At 37.3% G+C, this 21928-nt stretch overlaps 2 protein-coding genes across 5 annotated transcripts; both read right to left on the reverse strand.

The window, feature by feature from the left end:
* Positions 1–1729: 1729 nt before the first annotated feature.
* On the reverse strand, positions 1730–6746 carry LOC125215168 (putative BPI/LBP family protein At1g04970). Its single transcript, XM_048116501.1, has 6 exons — positions 6176–6746; positions 5719–5858; positions 4383–4734; positions 3914–4162; positions 3226–3351; positions 1730–2322 (listed from the first exon to the last, which is right to left on the reverse strand). The coding sequence occupies exons 1-6, from the start codon at positions 6581–6583 to the stop codon at positions 2140–2142; spliced, it is 1458 nt and encodes a 485-aa protein (XP_047972458.1). The 5' UTR covers positions 6584–6746; the 3' UTR covers positions 1730–2139.
* Positions 6747–12702: 5956 nt separating this feature from the next.
* On the reverse strand, positions 12703–16420 carry LOC125216186 (syntaxin-51-like). Of its 4 annotated transcripts, none has more exons than XM_048117842.1 (6): positions 16196–16420; positions 15452–15672; positions 14367–14572; positions 14177–14277; positions 14052–14096; positions 12703–12823 (listed from the first exon to the last, which is right to left on the reverse strand). In XM_048117842.1, exons 2-6 carry the CDS (start codon positions 15667–15669, stop codon positions 12791–12793), a joined length of 603 nt encoding a protein of 200 aa, XP_047973799.1. In that variant the 5' UTR covers positions 15670–15672; positions 16196–16420; the 3' UTR covers positions 12703–12790. The 4 variants fall into 4 exon arrangements, with proteins under 4 accessions (XP_047973799.1, XP_047973797.1, XP_047973796.1 ...); XM_048117840.1 differs by lacking the exon at positions 12703–12823 and adding an exon at positions 13017–13341 and having other exon boundaries at positions 15452–15676; positions 16201–16418; XM_048117839.1 differs by lacking the exon at positions 12703–12823 and adding an exon at positions 13017–13341 and having other exon boundaries at positions 16196–16417.
* Positions 16421–21928: the final 5508 nt, after the last annotated feature.

Here is a 21928-nt window from a genome sequence, read left to right on the forward strand (position 1 = left end):
GAGCTATTCTATTTAGCCTTCGTTCGGTTGTTATAATTTCTTGTGTTGAATATTATGAAGTCGACTAAAAATTTTGTATAGGAGTATTTTTGTTGAAATTTTCTAGTCATTTTGATTGATTGTTTTCAAATTAATAAACGAAAATTATATTAGTCTTACATTAGACGCATATTTATTTCAGAATAAATCGTGTTATATTGTCTATTTATGATTAAAGCTATTAAATATTGATTAAAACTAAGACGTTGTTATATCTTATTGATTAAATATTAGACACTATCAAATATTGATTATGACTAATAATTTTTGTTATTTAATAATTTTTATAATTAAAAAAATTTATTGATATTTAAAAACTGAAATTTAAAATTTAATTTTGTAAAATTAAATCTAATATTGAAATAAAGAAACTAAGTGAAGGATGACAAAAGGGAAGAAGAATGATAATTTTGAAATAATATCAGATTTAGTACATAACTAAAATAATATCAGATTTAAAATGTTAAAAGTGTAAAAAGACCAAATTGCCCAAAACCCCAAAACCCCTCAAAAGGGCATTTTCGTCTCAAAATATCGTTTTTGATATTAACCCTTAGTCCAGGGACTACTGGTGATATTTTTAAAGTCCAGGGACCATTTTCGAGATAAACCCATAGTCCAAAGACCATTTTTGAAGTTCACTCTATATTATAAATGCAATTAGATGTATGTACAAAACACTAAAAAGAAAGAAGAAAAAGAAGAGAAAAGAAAAAAGAGGAAACATAAGCTAAGGAAAAGGCCGGTAATCATGTATTCAAACACACAAATTTGAAAAGGCCGGTGAAAAGAACAATTTCACTGGATATATAATATTGAAAAAAAATGCGTGAGTTGACAGAAAACGAAAGCAATGAGTGTTTTTACCTTGTTGATTGGGATGGGGTGGTTGAATTATGGAGGAGGAATTGCGCGAATTATAGAAAGGGTTTATACTTTATAGGTTGTCGAATCAAACTCGCTTTCACACAAACACGAAATAGAAGAGGCTTTACTCCAAAATCGCTAGGAAATCTTTCACGCGCATGTTTCTAGATATCTAAACAAAATTTGGTGTTTCTCTAGTCAACAAGTTAACGTTATGTCCGCTCTGAATTAAGTGTTTTTTTTATGAATTTGTAATTTATATGATTTTTAATTTTATTGAAGTAATTTTACTGAATTTTATAATTATAAAAGTTAATAATGAATAATGCAAAATAATTAGAGATGCATGGCTAGAGGGTTGTGGCTTGAGCCTAGAAGGTATCCGTTCTAGATGCCCTAACATTTCTAAAGTATAATTATGAGTGTTGTGGCTTGAGCCTAAAGGCGTTCATTGTAGATGCCCTAACATTTCTAAAGTATGAACCGCAATCCTCACTAAAGAATTGAATAGTCGGACATATTTTTATGTGGTGTCTTTTTTTACTTTTATGAAACGCAACCCAGTTGATAAGACGCCCCCCTTTAATCGATAGGTCGGGGGATCGAGTCATTACGGGGATAGATGGAAAACCATTGTTAATCCTCTTTGATATTTTCATGTGATGCATTCAACTAATCACAATTGTATAAAGAGAAAAAAAAAACTGAAGTGATAGTTAGACACACTATGTGGCTACTAAATTTTTATTCAAGCTTAGAATGAAAAATCCCATCAGCTGCTGAAGTATTATTCATCTACAGCAGAGCAGTAATAAGACAACGATTTATTCTAAACAAGGTAAACTGTAATTATTTCCATTTTGAATACATATGACCAAATTGTTACATATATACATGGACAGCATGATCTAACTGTACAGTATTGGACAACTTAAAGAGTATTTGTGAGTGCTAATGTTACAGGAAATGGTTTCAACATGAAACCCCCCACCGAGCCGTAGGAGCGATTCTTTGAAAAGTAGTGCTATCCCTCCCTCGACGTTGTGGTGGCTCAGCTTTCACAACTGTGGATCCCAAACGTATATACAGCATCCCGGTCACGACTATAACAGAAAGTCGATGTGCAGATTTTTATCAACAGAGTCGATGTGGGGTCCTGGAAAACTTGCATCTCGAAGTTGATACAGTTTATATGCACACAACAAAAGACCAGATCTCTTCACTTGACAGAAACTAAATGAGATTGTACTGTTTTGCAGGTGCAACATCACTGCATATCACAATCCAAGCATCTGTGCATAGAAGTTGGGCATATTGAAGCTCGTAACCATGGAAGGGTGGAATCTGATATCCGGTGGTGAGTTTTAAGTTGACATACGGCAACACCACAGTCCTCAGAGTGGCAGAAATTAGTGTCTGCACATGCACAGCATGTCACATGCTAAACATAAAAGATATGCATACAATAAAATTCACAAGAGATGAGCAATTAAATCTATGACCTATGTGAAATCAACTGCAAAAGCCCACATCAGGTAAATTATAAATGGCTAGTAGTTCCATTTTATACTTCATTCAAACTCAATGTCACCCAAGGCATTATTTATGTAGCCGACCCCATCCACAACTCTACGAGTCATGTAAGTTTTAAGACTCTGCAACATCATTATTTTATAAAATGTTGAAGTACTCTAATTTATCATTCCAAAGAAAACACCCCCATGACTTTTAACATTCCTAGTCATTAATACACCTAAACCCCCCCCTGTTTCTCTATTAAATTTTTATATAACTAAATACTCCCTCCGTCCCTAAAAATTTGTCACCTATTTCCTTTTTCATTCGTCCCTAAAAATTTGTCACCTTTCATTTTTACTATTTTTGGTAGTGGACCCCATATTCCATTAACTCATTCTCACTCACATTTTATTATAAAACTAATATATAAAAGTAGGACCCACATGCCACTAACTTTTTCAACCCATTTTCTATTACATTTCTTAAAACCCGTGCCAGGTCAAATGGTGACAAATTATGGGGGACGGAGAGAGTAATATTTTTGGTATTTTGATCCAAAATTGTCTTACAGCTTATGATTCTCCAGAAGTTTTGTATTATACTGATTATTAGTTTTTTCTCCTCCCCTCTACCCCAACCTCTTGGGACTCGGGGGGCGGCAGTCAAGAAGAGGGCTGGAAGTGGGGTCACCAAACTATTTTTTCCAACTCTCCTAAATGAGATCCCAATCAATGCAACGAGGTGTCAAACAATGATCTACCAGAAACTAATACATGGAATTCAGAAAGATGAAAGAGGTACCTGGATTAGAGACATGTGCAGGTCACCAATCTTACTCCAGTTGAGTGACATAGTGAATTCATTTAATTTTGCGACTCCAACTAAAGTGTTTCCCAAAATCTCTGGACTAACAGAGGCATCAATTACCTGCAGCAAAACAAATTAATCACTATAAAGTGTAGAAACTGTGAGGGTGAGACAGAGAACGTAGACTTTGAAAGTCTCAAACTGATGGAGAAGGCTAGATGATCAATTTTCATGATATAGGTATGCGGATGATTACCCAATGACAGTTATTACACTATAAATAGTTCAATATAAATATTAAAGTTGATATTCAAACATAAAGGACTCATATACAAGTACTGTCCTTCAGTATGACTCATTAGACATCATGAGATATTTAGGCAACGTGGTACCACGGTAGGCTTTCCATTTTTTTGCTTTCTCCTTGTTCCAGAAAAAAGCATGCAGTCCATAATTATCTAGGTTCTAAGGGAATGCACCAAATGAGTTATTTTTAGACTTTGTTTCAGAATTTATGAACAAGCAAATGCTCAAAATATTTAAGAAATCATGTATACTTATTTAATGTTTACATAATATAACTATATAAGATGAAGTACTAGCACAACAAAACACGAAACAGAAAGTGAGTGGATTTCCTAAAGACCTATACATAGAATCTTAGTTGTCACACTGAGCTTACCACAGATATGCACACAACTGGTACAACTTGTCCCCCATCCAAAACATTAATCACCACATCTAAGGGGATTTTTGCCTTAATCTGCCGCTTTTCAACTTCTATTGTTGGTGGAGAAGATACAGTGAGATTCAGATTCATGTCATCATTTGGATACCTCTTATACAACTGGGGAACGATGAACCTCCAACCAGCTGTGTTCAACAGAGATTGATCTGGTACTTTGTCGACAATCCAGTGCATCTTCCTTGCCTAAAATAAAGATCAAATTTTATTAGACTATAAGTTGAGATAATTCGTAACTGCAATTTCAGCAAGACAAACACAATCAACACTCAAATTGAACAGATACTCCAAAGTTGGCACTTGAAATCAGGGTTATCTTTATATAAATTGACTCTAGATTTTACCACTGAAGAAACTTTATTGCCCCATCCCTTTCTGATACATTAACAAAAGAATTAAAACTCACCTCATAGTAAACTGATGATGCTGACCTGAACACATCTTCATGCAATGCTATCTTGAGCATTTTATCTGCTTCCTTGCAGGAACCTGATTCTTGTGCTATTCTGTGATAGGGGCTGGAAAGTGTAGCTTCATCTTTGGCTGAGAATAACCCATCAATATCAAGGTCAAGCGACAATTCATTCAATGCTGGATCGCCAACAAGTGTAATATTCACTGCAGCAATGCTAGTTACTGATACTTCTTTAGGAAAAGATTGCAGTGCATTGTCAAGCTTCACTATTGCATCTTTTATTTTCTTTGGAATCGCATCTTCAACAGCAGAACTAATTTTATCCTCAAAAGCATCCACCAACCTGAGACAAAAGGTTAAATTGACTGTCAATTTTTTAGGGAAAAAATATAAGTATATTCTACAACTGAAGGATTCAATGAACCAGTCAACAAGCAGGCAGAAAAGACTTAGGCCAGAACGGGAACAAACAATTTCAAGGACTTTTACTCAGGGAAGTGCATCCCAATAGTACAAGAAAGAACAAAATGGTTCACAGGTTGTGGAGGTCAAGATTGTCACTACACAGGCCTTCTTGAAAGGCCCAATTGTAATCATCACTATAACCATTATATTATTGTCGTTGCTATTTTGGTCATTTTCATCAAATATACATCTAAAAGATAATCGATTGCTTAAATGAATTGAGTAAAACTTATCTCCAGTCCAGATGGTAAAAATGCACTTTTTTATCTACATCATAGACTGGTAGACCCTCTATCAGATACTCCCCCCGTCCCACAAGAATATGCACTCTTTCCTTTTTAGTCCGTCCCACAAGAATATGCACTTTTTAATTTTGGAAAGTCTTTTCTCTGTAATGAGGCGGGATCCATTTTCCACTAACAATACTTTAATTACTTTTTCTCTCTACCTCTTTCTTAATCAATTTTACATTAAAACTCGTGCCGAACCCAAAGTGCATATTCTTTGGGGACGGAGGGAGTAATATTATGTAATGTAGCAAAAAGCCACCCGGGAATCTTGGAAGGTAAGGCACCTAATTGAAGCTGAGGGTTTCAGTTTTTGGCGCATTGTATCCAAAGGGATACGATTTGTCACAAATTATTACAGGTAAGTTTAATGTCTTACGACCATGATCCAACCAAAATAAACTCTGATGGAATTTTTATCTTAGTCTCGGTAAAGTTCAAAATTTATCACTACTGAGAAAACTAGATTTAGCAGATAATTTGAAGACCGGTTGGCAATCAAACAAATAGGTTGCCAGTCCTGAAAACCAGAAGAAGAAAAAAAAGACAGAGGAGAACACAATGGGGAAACATACCCTTGATAGAGCCACGATGCTCCCCCATTTAATTTTATAGAGATACCATTCACATAACACCCACATTCCAAGAGTGACACCTTCAGAGATCCTTCTACAGTCTCTAGACTGAGTGTAAGGCCAACTTCCAGTCCTTCAACCTTCAAAGGAAGCATAAATTTATCAGTTAAACTTCGATTACATTTTATCCAGCACAAACATATGACTTAACAATGAAAAGAAAAAATATTTTGACCTTTGGTCAAAAAGCCAAAGGGCTTTTTGACCAAAGATCAAGTTCAATCTAGCAAAAACATGCACTCTACCAGTATACAAACAAATAAATTTAGCACGTTAACAGCTCAATTGTTCCAACCGGGAGAAGCAGGATGTAATCAATTCCTGGCTAAATCTAAATATTAGCTAGGGCACTAACAACTTCCACACCATCACCGTTGAGAAAAAATGCTGAAAATACCTGAATGGTAGCATTACCCTTATCAGAGACCGAAACCGGAAGCCACCAACTACTGTACGAATACTGCCAATTCATGCTCAAATTGGCGGTGGCGCCGGAAACATCGATTACTATCCCGCTATCTCCACTCTTGAGCGTTGACGACGTCACGTTGATCGTTTCGATCGTAATATCGGTAGCAGCCATTTGAACAGTTCCTATAACAGGAATTTTTACAGACTTGGCAATCTTGGGGAGATCGAGCGGGACGATTTCGAACTCCGCCTTCTGAATCAGCAATTCCTTTAGGAAATCAAGGCCTCTGTTGGATATTTCGGCGTTGATATGCCCTTGCTCGATGGATTGAACACAATTACATGAAAATGTGAACAAAAGGAGGCATAGAAATGGGGGGATTAAGTCCGCCATGGAATTGATTGAGATAAGCACCGATAAATTTAGTGTTCCCAATCAAATTGGGTGAATAATTGGTGTCATTGCTTGATGATGAAGTCGGTGGATTGGGAATTGGGAGGAGTAGACGCAAGTAGGAGTAGATTCATGGAATTGTTTTGATTGAAAATTGATGATTTGGCAATAATTTAGGTGGAGACCAAAATTATTTATTTTATGCAATTCTACCTCGTTGTGTATATATCGGGTTAAATTTTTTTTTTTTTTTTGGATTTTATACTCCTATTTAATGGATTGTAATAATACAATATTATTGTGGTATAAATTATCTATAAATTGATTTATATAACTAATGAGTTAGAGGTAACTTTTTACAAATAAATTATGAGATGGGCGAAAATAAAAAGTCTACATTAAGGATGTGTTTGAATTGGAGTTTATATTTCAGAGCACAATATTTTGCAAAATGCTTTTCTTGATTTTCTAATTCTATGGTGTTTGAATTGATGTTATATTACAATCTTTAATAACAAATACTCTCTCCGTCCCAGATAATTCGTCCCAGTTTTTCATTTCGGTCCGTCCCACATAATTTGTCTCACTTCACTTTTACCATTTTTGGTAGTCGACCTCATATTCCACTAACTCATTTCTACTCACATTTTATTATAAAACTAATATATAAAGGTAGGACCCACATTCCACTAATTTTTTCAACCCACTTTTCATTACAATTCTTAAAACCCGTGCTCGATCAAAGTGACCCGAATTATCCGGGACGGATGGAGTATTTGATATGCTATATTGTGTGAAATTCCAAAACTATCTTCTAACTTTTTATAGCATATTAAATCTGAAGGCTATATTAGTAATTTCAGTTAATTTAATATTGACTTCTTATTACAGTCACTAAATTTCTGTTGATAATAATACACTCTTTTCTTGCCCTAATACAATGGACTAGGGGTGGCAAAATAGGTAGCGGGTAATGAAAAATCCCCATTTCGACCCGTTACCCATCGGGTATCGGGTATACCCGCTATCCGCGCAGATATACCCGTTAATCCCGATAATACTCGTTATCATTAATATTAGTCATATACCATCTTTTAATACTTCCTCCGGTCCATATCAAAAGAGGCATTTCAAATAGTTAAAGTGGAGAAAAAAAAGTAAATAGTTAAATAATAATAATAGCCATACACGCACTCATTTTGAAAAATTAAATATAAATAATTAAAATAGAGAAAAAATAAAGTAAAAGAGATAATAATGCAGAGAAGAGTATTTATATTATTATTTTCCAAATGAGAGAAGAAAATGAAATGTCTCTATTAAGGCAGAACAGTGGGAGTACTTTATATAATCTAAGAGTTCTTTTGAAACATTTTTATATTTCAACGAACATACAATTGAAACTCGCTGAAAACTAGCTATAGAGTGTCCTCTTACTTTTATTCTCAAAGCTTACCATCGATATTAATGAAGTAAATTAGGGAACATTGACGGCTATTATGATTTTCAAATTTTTTATTATGATTTCGGGTCGAGTACGGGTACCCGTAATGTTGGGTACGGGATACTCGACACGGGTATCGTGTAATCCCGGTATGTTGCGGGGCGGATATTGAGACAACAAATTTGGTTGAAATCGGGTACGGGTACCCGACTTGTCGAGTGTGGGTACCCGCGGGTAACTCGTTTCGCCACCCCTACAATGGACCCTTGTTCTATAAAAGTGTCACACAGAATAATTATATGACAATTCAAACACTAGATTGGACCAATAAAGACCTTTAATGTTCCTATCTACCCTCAAGTCATTGGATGATCGTACTGCATGTGGGTGGAGCTCGTACTTGTGTTTGGACCACATATCATGTGCAGTTAATCATATCTCGCGAGTTTTGCTTTAGAGCATCCACAATGGATGCCCTAGTGGAAGCCCTAATGAGAGCCCTAGTGGTTGCCACGTCAGCATGTCCTATCTTTCTGCAATGGTGGAGCCCTAGTGCATGCCCTATCTCTTATCCACTTTTCATTTCAATTTTAAATCATTGTTTTTTAATTTTATTTTTAATTACTATAAAATACCAAAATATATTATTTTAAACACCACAAATGCGAAAAAAAAAAAAAAAAACTACATTACTTAATTTAAAAGTGGAACTACATCATACTTAGCTAAAAAAAACTACATTAAAACTAAAATACTAAAAAAAAGAAAAAACCAAACTAGTCATCTAAATTCAACCTCTGGGCCAAATTCTTGATCATATTCTTAGTCCTCTGTCGGGCTTCCGGATCGGTTTCTTCACGAAGGCTGTTTTGGGCGTCAAGTATAAACCTATACTCAACCACCTCGCGGTAACCTCCGAACTCCTCGATCGCCCTGTCCATGAGCTGAACAGATGGAGGAGGCGCAGCCTGCGGGGGGGCCGCTGATCCAGACGCCCGCCTTCGCCTTCCCTTTGGCCTGGGCTTTGGCAGCCTTGGTACCAATGGGACGTCTAAAAGTAGACGTAGGCGTGCCGAAACTCCCTTCCGGCTCAGCGTTCAGATCCACAGGAGATGGACCGCTGCTCGTGTAATCGCCAGCGGCGGTGTTCTTCGTCCGCTTCGGAGCCGAGGATCCAACCGGTATCCCTCCGTTAAACTTCCCCTTGTCCTTCAAGATCAGCCAAACATTGTACAGCTTGAACTGCCCGAACTGCTGTTGGTACTCGGACAACGACTTGTTGAGGACATCCTCCATGCTCTCACCGCTAGCTCTTCCGTCCCTGTTCCTGTTGTAGATATAGCAGAAGTTGTTGACGTGGACCTTGATCCGATCCCAACACTTGCGCAGCTGAACCTTGGTCCGCTTGAACGCCCACTTCGGTTTCACCTCGTTGTAGCGTTCCTCAATGCGATCCCACATCCTGGCCGAAGTCTGGTTGTTGGAGGCTATCGAATCCTCTCGATACATCGACCCAACACTGAGCCACCTTTAGGTACTCATCCAACTCGTAGTCAGTACGCCCTGTTGCGTACTCCTCGTTCGGCTCGTCGTGTGGGAGTGGGACTGGGACCGATGTCGCCTTTTCTTTCCGCGCCATCTTCTTCTTCCCTTTCTTCGGCGGCGGCCGCACAGGGGCAGGAGGTTGCCCACAACTAGGCTCCATATCCTCAACCCGATACTCCTCGGTGCCGAAGAACGGATCGAACTCGGAGTCGGAGACGAAAGTGGATCCCACAGATCCAGGCGTCTCAACCCGGTAGTCTTCGTGGCCGGGCCACCGGGCGCCGCCGCCGCCGCCGCCTCCTCCTCCAAACATCGGCATATCGTTGTCGACATTATTCGGGCTCGGGTATTGACTCGGATCCATTGTTGAAAGTGTGGATATTGAGAGAATATAGAAGAGAAAGTGAAAGGTTTGGTGTGTGAAAAGTGAAGAAAATGGAGTATTATAGTGGTTTAAATTAGGGTTAAATAATTAAAAAAAAAAATGGCTCGGGCTCGGGCTCGGGCGCGCCTCTGCAATGGGCGCCCGAGCTCACGCCCGATCGATCGGGCTCGGGATCGGTCGCGCTCGGGCGTGACCGAGGGCTGCAATGGATGCCCGACCACGCCCGAGCCCGATCTCGGCCGATCGGGCGCGCGATCGGGCATCCATTGTGGATGCTCTTATAAAATTAATTTTTAATAATTCCATATTAATTCAATTTAAATGATCAAACTCTTCATAATTGTATTATTGTGCGATTCATTTAAACCATACATCTATACGAGATTGAATTTTTCCATAGAAATAAAAAATCAATGATCTTTTTATACTAGTAAACTTGTAGACTCTCGCATCTCATGCTATAAGTTGTTCGCCTCTTGATTGGAAAAGGGCTATTAATTTGTTCACCTTTCTTATTAGAGAGGAGAAATGAATCTTGGTCATATTTACTTGGTGGTGGCCCATCTAATTGAATTGGGAACCAGGAGTTTGGTGTGCAATGAACCGGCCCAGAAATGGCAGCAAAAAGTATACATTTTTTTTATTATTATTTGATCATAGGTGTACCAAATCCCCCTTCGGCGAAATCCGATTAATCCCGCTCAACTAGGCTTGCAGATTAAGGTCGAAAGTCTCCCAACGGATGACGGGATTTGAACCTGTAACCTCAAAGTCACCACAGTTTCACACTAATTGTGAGAAGAGTGTTCTTCCGAAAATACACTCATGGAAGAGAAAGTGAGAAGTGAGCACCAACTGTGGGGGAAATTCAAAAAATGAGGGATGAATTTCGAAACTTGACTCCAATTCTAGTTCTATTTCCCAAAGCCAGAAATAAAAACCACATACTCCCTCTGTCACTATTCCGTTAGTGAAAAGTATGCACTATTTCCTTTTAATCCATCCCTGAAAAGTATGAACATTCTAAATTTGGAAACTCTCTTATCTCTAATGAGGTGAGATCCATTTTCCACTAACAATACTTAAAAAAAAAACAATTTCTTTATCTATCTCTCTTAGTTTACCAATTATGCATTAAAATCCGTGTCGAACACAAAGTTCATACTCTTGGGAGGTGTTCGGTTTTCTAGATAAAATAATACTAAGATATAATCTAGGATTGAGTTGTGAGATTATTTTAGTCATAGGGGGTTAACTATGACTAATTATCTCATGATTATCCATCTATGACTAAATCTCATGAACTAAACACACTACTAATTTAATTTCAGGATACAATCTTGCAAACTGAACACACCCTTGAGGGATGGAAGGAGTATCTCATTAGTTTTGAAATAGGGCAATTCTCATAGGAATAGTGCAGACACTTGTCCTTTACTAAGGCTCAGGAGAAGACCAACATATTGAACAAATAGAAAAGCCCAGATATACGCATATTTCTAGACATTACTAACAAAATGAACACATCCTGTAGTAACATTTTTTGTCGTTACTAAATTTTGAAAATTTAAAAAACGTAGCAAGTACTCCCTCTTTCCCACATAATTTAGGACATTTTGACTCGGTACGGGTTTTAAGAAGTGTAATAGAAAATGAGTTGAAAAAGTTGATGGAATGTGGGTCCTACTTTTAAAGTATTAGTTTTATAATAAAATGTGGGTAGGAATGAGTTAGTAGAATATGAGATCCACTACCAAAAATGGTAAAAATGAAGTGTGTCAAATTATGTGGGACATCCAAAATGGAATACTAGGTCAAATTATGTGGGACGAGGGAGTATATTTTACTTCAGCATTAAGTCCGATCAGTGGTCAAAGTAATCGAACCATTAGAGCATCAGTAGCGCGGCTCGTCGCCGTCCCTATCTCGTCCCGCCGAGACGAGACGGCAACGAGACCGCATTGCAACCTCCATCTCGTCCCAAAGGGACGAGCCATCCCGTCACGTGTCTCGCGCGGAAGGGGCTGGGCACGAGACAGCTCGCCACGCGCCTTGGCGACGTGGCGTGCTGCGGTTCGTGCGTGACGCCCACTCGCCGGCCCGCGAGTGGGCGTCGTTTATATCCGTTTAAAATATTGTAATTTTTAATTTTTGTATTTTTCATATTGTAATAAAAATCAAAAATTAAAATTAAAAATACTCCATAGGATTTCAGTTATGTATTTTTCGTATTTTCGGATGTTGTAATTTTTACGATTTTTAATGATTTAATGAATTATTAGTATTAATTTAATATTTCAATGAAATATTAATTGAATTTGTTGAAAATAAAAATAAAAAGTGAAATTGAATAAATAGTTAAGAGATGAGATGGTTAAGAGATGGAGGGATGCATGTGTTGTCTCTTAGTTAAGAGATGGATTGAAAAGTACAGTGTGGCCTATGAATAGTTAAGGGATGAGACGATTAAGAGACGAATAAAAGACAGGGATGCGGATGGCCTTAATCAGTGACTTCATTATTAGTCAGATTTTTAAAATATTAATTACTGAGTGCATTTGCAAATTCTAAGATACCCCTCGGATGCTTCAACTAAACTTTAAGATCAGTTTCAGTTTCCACATTCATTTGTTAAATAAACATCCAAACCAGTCAGATTATAACTTAAGGTGGTTATAATTAATGAAAAATTGACCTCGCAACACGAGTTCAAGATAATAAATTAATAATCAGTTAAAAAAAGTAGATGTGAAATAATAGAGTAATTGTGTAATAGAAATAAACAGAACCGTAAAGAGACACAGATATACATGGTTCACCAACGTTGTATTGGCTACGTCCACGGGCCCGTTTGGCTTGCGGCAAACTACAAATTCAAGGCATACTAAAGATAATTTGAACCCAAAAAAAATAGTAGTACTATGTTATTTCAGAACTACATCATAGTAAGGGACCAAATTGTGAAGGATAATTTGAACACATGCCAAGAGTTATAATCCAAGGCAAAATTTAGTCCAAAATCAACAAAAAGTTCATAAGCTGCAAATACAGGTTTTACATAGTGCAAAGCCTCAAAATCATGAAACCATATACTGATCAGCATTCAGCAATACAAGAACAATGCTCATCTCAGTTCATACATACATACATACATACATATAATGTTTTCCATTCGACATACAGTTAACAAACAAATCATAGATGTCTTTGAGAATCCAAACACACGAAATGGAGAATTTATCTTTCTCAAATTTACAAATATTTGATTAGCACATATATAACAGCAATCAAAACAACAATCCCTATAACTGATAGAAACAGACACATGCAGGAGCAGCCACCCTTTGTCCGTTTGTTTAATATAGCGAGCCTCTTCTGTACTCGCTGTTCAATTACCAATAAAGTAAACACAATGAGAAAAATTAAACCTCACTGCTTTGCAGAATATAAGGAGAGGAAGACGGGATGAAAGAAGACAAAGGTTTACGATTACATAGATGTTGATATGCAAAATCAGAGATTTTCACTTCAACAAGGTTTGAAAATACAGAAGTCTCTTGCTTCCAGATAAAGCTAATCCTTTCACAGGAGGGGAGTTTACTATGAAGGATAAGATAAATTAAAAATAAGCTAATTTACCAAGTATTTTGATGGATTGCTAAATTTTGATATAGTTTGATCATCTTATCCTTCAACTACTTATCACTTAGTAGTTTGCATCATGACAACGCCATATTGATGAATCATGATTCCGTTTTCACAAGCAAATCACTGGATTTGGCATTGGGAAAATATCATCTAGAATCTCTGACAATATTACTTATTTTTAGTGATATTTTCTTGCAGTTATATTATACTCCTATCAAAGTAGACGAGCTATACCTTGCTTCATTTTAAAGTGAGATGAAAGCACTATTTTCAATGCATGCAAATGATTTAATATTAAAGGTAGATTTACAACGTCTAACTTTAAACCGAGATGAAAGCATTATTGCAAATGCACTTTGTTATGTAAATGATTTTAGTATTAGAGGTAAATCGACAATGACCATAGAAATTACAGAGAAAAAATTGTGGATGCATAAAATTTTCACCTGTAGTCTGGAGTCTGTAACCTCAACATGTTGATCGAGATCATCCTATAAATCAACAGATATGAACTTCATTATCGAAACACACTTCGATCACAATTTATGAAATCAAACAAAAGAAAACGCACAATTAGTCTTGTATGCAGATCAAGTTCTTCATTCACTGCAAGTGCAATGTGTTTGGTGCTTATGACTGTCTCCTCCAATTTTTCAAGACCTTCATCTTGCTCTGCAGGGTCGGAAGAATATACGAATCAAAGTTGGACTGTTAGAGGGGAAAAAATAAATGAACTCAAGATCATAGCTAGAGAAACTAGCCTCTCATGACTTGTCTCTGAAGACCAACAATCCCTTGGTTGTCAAGGCCACTTATTCTGCTCATAGCATCAGCAGGCTTTATCTCCGGGCCAAGTAAGCTGTCTCTATTAGCAAAGTTTGACATGTTCAACGAGGAAGCCATCTGAGTTACTTTTGATCTCAAATTGTTTACCATGTCACGTCGACGATTCATTTCTTTCTCTGTCCTGCATACAGAAGAAGCAGGATCAAGACACGTGATGATAATACATTTATGGCATGTTTGGTAGGGGTGATACCTCATCTAGGGATGGAAATCCATGAAGAAAACTGACCCTACCAAACATGGCCTTAGGAGTAAAACAAGTAATGGCCCCATCCGCATAACCCAAACACAGGGAGTTTTACAGTCAAAACACATAACATGGTGATAGAAAAAATGTTAGACCTATTTAAACGAAATTAGAACTGAAGAGTATATAACCTGGTTCACAATCACAGACCAGAAACAAAAGGAAAAAAAGAGAGGGAATTAAAAAAAAAAAAAAAAAAAGAACAATTGGAAGCTCATTAGACTGCTGGGCCAACTATGTCACGTAATTTCCCAGGTCGTGATTAAAATTATGAGTGCTACTTTTGCAGTTCGGGTTCAGATGCAAAAGTGGCATAACAAAGATTAGCTGTAAATAATCCTTTAGGGCTTGTATTGTGAACTATTATTACAAGAGACTAAGCCAAAGTTGAAATAAAGGCAGGTAACCAAACCAGTGTAAACGCAAATGAGATAGATGCAGATCACCATAGATGAAACTAATACTCCATCCATCCACGGAAAATATTTTCATTTTTTTCTTTTGGTCTGTCCACCAAATTACTCTCATTTCTATTTTCTGAAACTTTCTCATCACTTTATCCCTTTCGCTCTCCTACTTTACCCACATTTCCTCTTTCTCTCTCCTACTTTACCAATTACGCAGTAAACTTCGTGCCATCCACAAACGAAACTATTTTTCGTGGATGGAGGGAGTACAAAATCACTACTCCTAACTAATTTGAGTCTGTCAATAAGTTTCAGATTTTTATGAAAGAGCAATTCAAAAACTTACAGAGACTGCTTTCCATGAAGCTTTTGCAGAAGAGACTGCAGACTATCCAATCTGGTTCCCAATATGGTAATTTTCCTCCGTATGGTCGATGCATGCCGCTGTGCTTCTGGCCCGGAAGGTGGCAATGAACTTCTTTCAGATATCATGTTAGTGATATCATCAGCAAGTCTAACTGCTTCATTATATTCCCTTACCCATGCGTCATTAGAAGCTGCCATTTTCTGGAAAAAAAAAACACTCACAACTGAGTCACCATGACTAATCTAAAGGTTAATCTCCATGAATGCAACAAATGACAATTTTTTACAAGATACACGTTCATACTCATGTAGGTACTGATAATCCAACATTGTGCAATTCGAAAGTCAAAACTTTATACAATTCACATTTCACATAGTATGTAACACAAGGAATTACGATCACAAAGCTTCAGAGATAAAGCAAGATGGACAAAAATAAAAAATCGTGATAATATTGCATCTCTTGGATTGAATAAGTAAATTTCACTACTAACAAATCATTATTCACCTGTAATTCTTAAACCTAGTCTTGATTAAGCGAAATAAAGAGGATGATTTGAATCAAAAAAAAAAAACATCAGTCCGATCCCTAGCTTATGCAAAAGTCGAAATCCTCGAAATAATTAATCATAACACAGATCTCGAATTAACGCCAGTCCAGATAAATTTGATCGGGAACGCAGCTGAAACACGTGCAAGAGAATGAAAGAGATGATTGTTTCACCTCGGGGTTAGGATCGACTCGTTGAGTTATCGAAGCCGAAAGAGATAAATTCTGACAGGAATTGCACGAAACCTTTTGATGATTTGTTTCGATAATTTGGGTAGGCGACGGGCGGCGCCACCGGCTATCGGCGAAAATTGTCGTACCTAACCGTCGTATACGCCAATTGCGTTTACACCACAAATCTACAATTTTATATTCCTATTCATCAATCATATTCCGACGACTGCAGAATTTCAAATAAAATTGTTACTATAGTTTTAAATAGTGTGAATTGTGGAATTTCGAATACCTATATTGTCATTACAGTAATAAAATTACTACTAACATTTCTTTTTTTCACTCATAATGATACTAATTATTAATTAAAGTAGAAAAAAAATTAGTATAAAGAAAGAATAATGTAGAGTAATGAATAAATAATTTTCTATACATTATTCTCTTTGATAATTAACACATACTACAACTCAAGAGATGGCAATATCTAAAATGGTGATAAAATAAAATTTGATGTATCTTCATTCTTCAATCAAAATTCTACTAAATAAATGATATTTATGTAATGAACGAAAATGAAAAGTGCACAAATTTTTATGATTTATGGGACGGAAGGTATAATAACTTCATTCTTATTCCATATACGAAATATAGTGTGTCCAATGAGAATGTGATGTTTCTATGTGTATATCAAAAAATGATTGAATACTTGCTACCTCTTTAGTAGCAGAGCAGATAATCTATTGTCTTTCTTAAAATATTTCCTAAAACACAATGTAAATAAAATAAAATGAATCCACTATCATTTATTAAAATTGCTTATGTTTATAAAATTATTTTATTTTATTATGAGTGTTTTAGGAAATGTTTTTAGGTGCGCACTTTAACAAATCATCAACTATAAGTGAAGTCATGAATGATTGTACTCTAATATGTTTTTCAAACTCTTTATTCGATCTTTGAATAAAGTAAATTTATAGTTTTCCAAACTTTAGATACACAAAACTTGTAGAATAATTTAAAGACCAAGTCAGAAGAAAAACAAACCTTTGACTTGAAAGTCAAAATTTCAAATGCCTCATCGCCAGATTTTGAAAATTTCAATACAGAAACTTTGATTTTTTGTTATATATTTAATCTCCTATTTAAATAGTTATAATAGGTCAATCAAGATCAATGTATGTTGAATTGAGTCACACCTATTTGATCTATATTTAATCAAATCAAATAAAACTCTAATTTAATTAAAGTCCAAACAAATACTTATTATAATCAACTATTAGAGTAAAATCATCCTGCAAAATCAAAAATACGAGTACTATGAGGATAATATCAATTAAATTATTTCTCGCATTTAAGATAAAAAAAATCAATAAATTTGAGTTTGTTATCTATTTTAATTGATTAATTTCTTTATCAAGAGTGGTTTAGTTTAAAAATACTAACAATTTCAGCACCGCTTGGACGTCAGTTACCACTATCCAACTTATCAATATTATTGGTTTAGTACATTAATAATGTCACATATTGAAAAATAACAATTCCCTATATCTCGTATTTCAGTGTATAGCAAAAAAGACTACTCATACTAGTGTCGTTCTAAGGTACGAAAACTTTTGGACTAACACTCTTGCCTCTATTGAAATGTAGCCAAATTTTATATAGATTTGAAATGCGGGTTTACTTTCATACAATGCCAACTTAGTCATTTATTGTGATTATTTGTTACACTACTTAGTCTACAGTGTGAATGACTTAGATTTATTAGCTTTTAGACATTAAATATTGTAAAACAAACATAAATGAATGAGCAATATGTAACAAAATAAATTATTAGAGTATTAATTAATAAACTCTAAACTATGATATAAATCGTTAAATTTTAAGATTTAATGTCAACGGATGACAAATAACGTCAACAGAAAATGTCAACAGAATATCATCAAATATTGAAATCTAACAGTCCACATATCATAGTTTGGAGTTTGTAGGGAATATGTTGTTTGTATTTATCACTATCCTATATATAATTCAAATACTTAAAATAATATACTCTCACCTTCTTAAGGTAATTGAATCATTTTCCCTTTTGGATTGCTTAAAAGTAGTTGAGTCATTTCATTTTTTTGGCAAGCACTTATTTTCCTCCCTTATTCTAGTCTCTCTTTCTCTCTCGTACTTTTCTATCTCACATGCTTTATATCTTTCTTCTTTAATCTTTAACATTTTAATTTCTTAAATCTTGTGTTTAGAGCATCTCCAATGGCGGCTAGCGGACCGGCTAGCCGCTCCGCGCGCGCTCGTCGGTCCGCTAGCCGATCATTAGGACCGGCTAGCGACAAATCGGCTAGCGAATCGGCTAACGCTCGCCGATTCGCGGGCGCTAGCCGCCATTGTAGCGTCCTGATCGGCGAGCGCCCCTTTTTTAAAAATTTTCAAAACTCTATATATACGCTAACGTCATTTTCATTCACACCGCTTGTTTTAACGAGTTACTCTCTCTCTCTTAATTTCTGTACAAGAGCAATATCGTGAAATGAGTAATGGTGGTGGTAGTGATGGTGGTAGTGGTGGGGATGCTGAGGAGTTCGAACGGCGATTCAACGAAGAGTTGGACGCCTATATGTCCCGCGAGGTTAATCGGCGATTCAACCTTGCATCAACGACTCCGATCTTGGTGTCATTAGTCTTTCTATCTTGCACTAGCACTTCAAGGATTTTCATGATCCTTGCCTCATACTTTTCCTCCTTCTTCGCGGGCTCAACAACTCCACCTTTGCCCACATTAAATCCTGCAGGGAGCCGCAAGAAATTGTCGTTAGAGTACGAAAGGTTGGGGTGAGGACGGTTCTCATTATAATTGTTATAATTACCGCCCCCTGGTTAGGGCGATAATTGTTGTTATTAAATGAACGGTTGGGACCGCCTCCTTGCTGCACGTAGTTGACATCCTCAATGGGAACGGCTTCAGCGTCGGGTTTAGTGATTGCGATTATAGAAGTCGGTGGAACCGGATCTTCTCTCCTCGATGTATCCATCTGATTTACCCTAACCCTCAGCTCTGCCACTTCTTTCACAAGGGAGTTTTCCTCGTCTGTCTCTACTGCTGCAACTCTCCTTGACTGAGGCCTCTCATTCGACCACCCGCGGCTGTTGGTGACAAATTCCTCTATCACTGCCATAGCATCTGCCCCACTTTTCCTTAGGAATCCCCCGTTGGCCCCTGAATCCAACATGGCACAAATTTACTCGGTAAAGCCATTATATAATATGCCTACCTGATGATCCACGGTAAAATCATGGATTGGGGCATTTGCGGAGGAGTCCCTTGAAACGAGCTACGGCCTCAAAAAGAGGCTCGTCTGGGCGCTGGATGAACTGGAAGATCTCACTCTTCAGCTTCAATATGGTGCCCGGCGGGTAGTACTTGTCGAGGAAAGCCGCCACTATGTCTTTCCACGTGGACACTTGCTCTATAGGTAGACACTCAAACCATTCCTTAGCAGAATCTATAAGGGAAAAAGGAAAGAGGCGTACCCTAATGGCGTCGTCGTTGACACCATTCAATTTGAGCGTATTGGCAATCTCCATGAATCTCGAGAGGTGGCGGTTTGCATCTTCCGCGGCCCTTCCTGAAAAAGGATGCTGCTCAACCCTTTAAATGAGGGGTATTCGCAGCTCAAAGTTATTAGCATCGACCCGAGGACCCTCGGGAAACGTAAGGACGTTCTCGTGGTTGAACATGTGCATAACATGGAGTATCTCCTTGTTTTTCTTCTCCTGTGCCTCTCGAGCGAGCTTTTCGTCCATCAAAAGTTTGACTTGGATCTGCAACCTCTCCAACTCGGTCATGTTGTCTTCTTCCGCCATTGCTAGTCGTCCTCTTCTTATTATCCTACGTGTCTTTTCAAGTTCGTGATCGATCGGCTCTAAGCTGTCCTTCCCAGAGCGCGTTCGCATAAACTACCTGAAAGAGAGAAAATAAAAATAAAACTAAACAAAAAATCAAAATTTGAAAGCAAGAAAATCCAAAGTAGTAAAATCGTCCTTTGGAAGATATCAATCACAAAGTGATATTATTCCCCGGCAATGGCGCCAAAAACTTGATGCACTATTTATTAGCACTAAATATACCTGCAAGTATACAGGGTGGATCTAGTATAGCTAAAGGTCAGTACCAGGTTGTCGAACATCGGGAATAAGATAATCAATTGGCTATCTTCTACTAAGCTTTTTTTACTATTTGGAGAACCAGAGAATTTGTGAAAACAATTAAATTGAAAACAGAAAGCGGATGAATGCAGCACAAACTAGAGGTCGAATAAATGAGATAAGAGAATTCCAGGGATGTGCGTTCACAACTATAGCTATACAAGTTCCTTCTACAATACCCTAGCACAGTCTATACTTCGATAGGACGAGTCACATAAGTTCTGCCCATGCGGTACAAGCGTAGATTACTAACACTAGGGTTGTCAATCCTAGATTCGTAACTCCTAGAAGCTCCTAAGACCCTTGAAAAGTCCCCACTCTCAATTAACAGTGTCATTTTAAGGGAAGCTAATTGTAGTGTCTATTAAGTGGATCTAACTCGCCAACCTCCTCTTACGATTATGTAGCAAGTTATAGCAGATCAACATCGAATGTGTCACTCAAACATGCAGTATTACGGAACAACATAAGGAAGAAACGAAGTATAAACAAAAAGATATTAAATAGAAAACGAAATTTGTATAAACCAAAAAGAGTTACTAACACATCCCTAGAATCATATAAATTTAGTTACACATGATAAAATAATCCAAAAACATAGTTTGAAGGGAAAACAATGTAAACATAAGAACTAGAGTGATAAAACCCAAAGGTAGAATCCTGTAGCCTTGATTTTCACTTGACTTCGTCTTCAACCTCTTGCACAGTGATGAACTCTCAAATATTTTTGCTCTAGAATTGTGAGGCAAATAGTGTAAAAGGTGCATGTGAATGAAGAGGTTTAAGGGGGTATATATAGGGAGTAAGTCGATTCCTATGGAGGAAAGGAAAAGATTGGCTAATCTTGGTAAAATCTGGAGAAAATCTAATTAAATTCGTGCACCGCCTTCTCGAAGTGGACCGCTGCGCCTTGGCCAGCGGTCGCTGTGCACTGTCCGAAGCCTCTACGGATTTGGGTGGCGGTCGCTGCATGTCCTGCAGCGGTCGCTGCAAATAAGTCCAGTGGCTACGGGATTCTCTCGAGCAGTCGCTGCACACGTCCCAGCGGTAGTTGGGCTTCTTCAGACTTTTCAGCACAACTTTTTCGGAGCGGACCGCTTCAATCGCAGCGGTCGCTGCGACACACGCAGCGGGCCGCTGGGCATCTGGAACGCACCAGAATTCCATCTTCGACTTTTTCCTATTTTTTTGGTTCAAATATGCACAATTCTCACAAAACATGTCAAAATACCAAAATAGATAAAATATATGAAATATGGACATGAATTGCGATTTAGACACTAAAAACAGACCAATTAAGGGCCCTAAAATAGTGCAAAATCCGAGCGTATCACTGACGTGGCCGGTCCAAGCCACGGCGTTGCCACTCCCAACGTACGAAGGGGGGTACCTGATGCACTTTTTATTTGCACTATAAATACCTGCAAGTATACAGAGTAGGTATAGTATAGCAAAAGGTTAGTACCGGGTATCGAACACGGGGAAGATGTACACAAAGTGTCTATCTTCTACTAGAACTCAATT

This window comes from Salvia hispanica, chromosome 3 (genome assembly GCF_023119035.1).
Source record: "Salvia hispanica cultivar TCC Black 2014 chromosome 3, UniMelb_Shisp_WGS_1.0, whole genome shotgun sequence".
In the NCBI taxonomy this organism is placed as follows: domain Eukaryota; kingdom Viridiplantae; phylum Streptophyta; class Magnoliopsida; order Lamiales; family Lamiaceae; genus Salvia; species Salvia hispanica.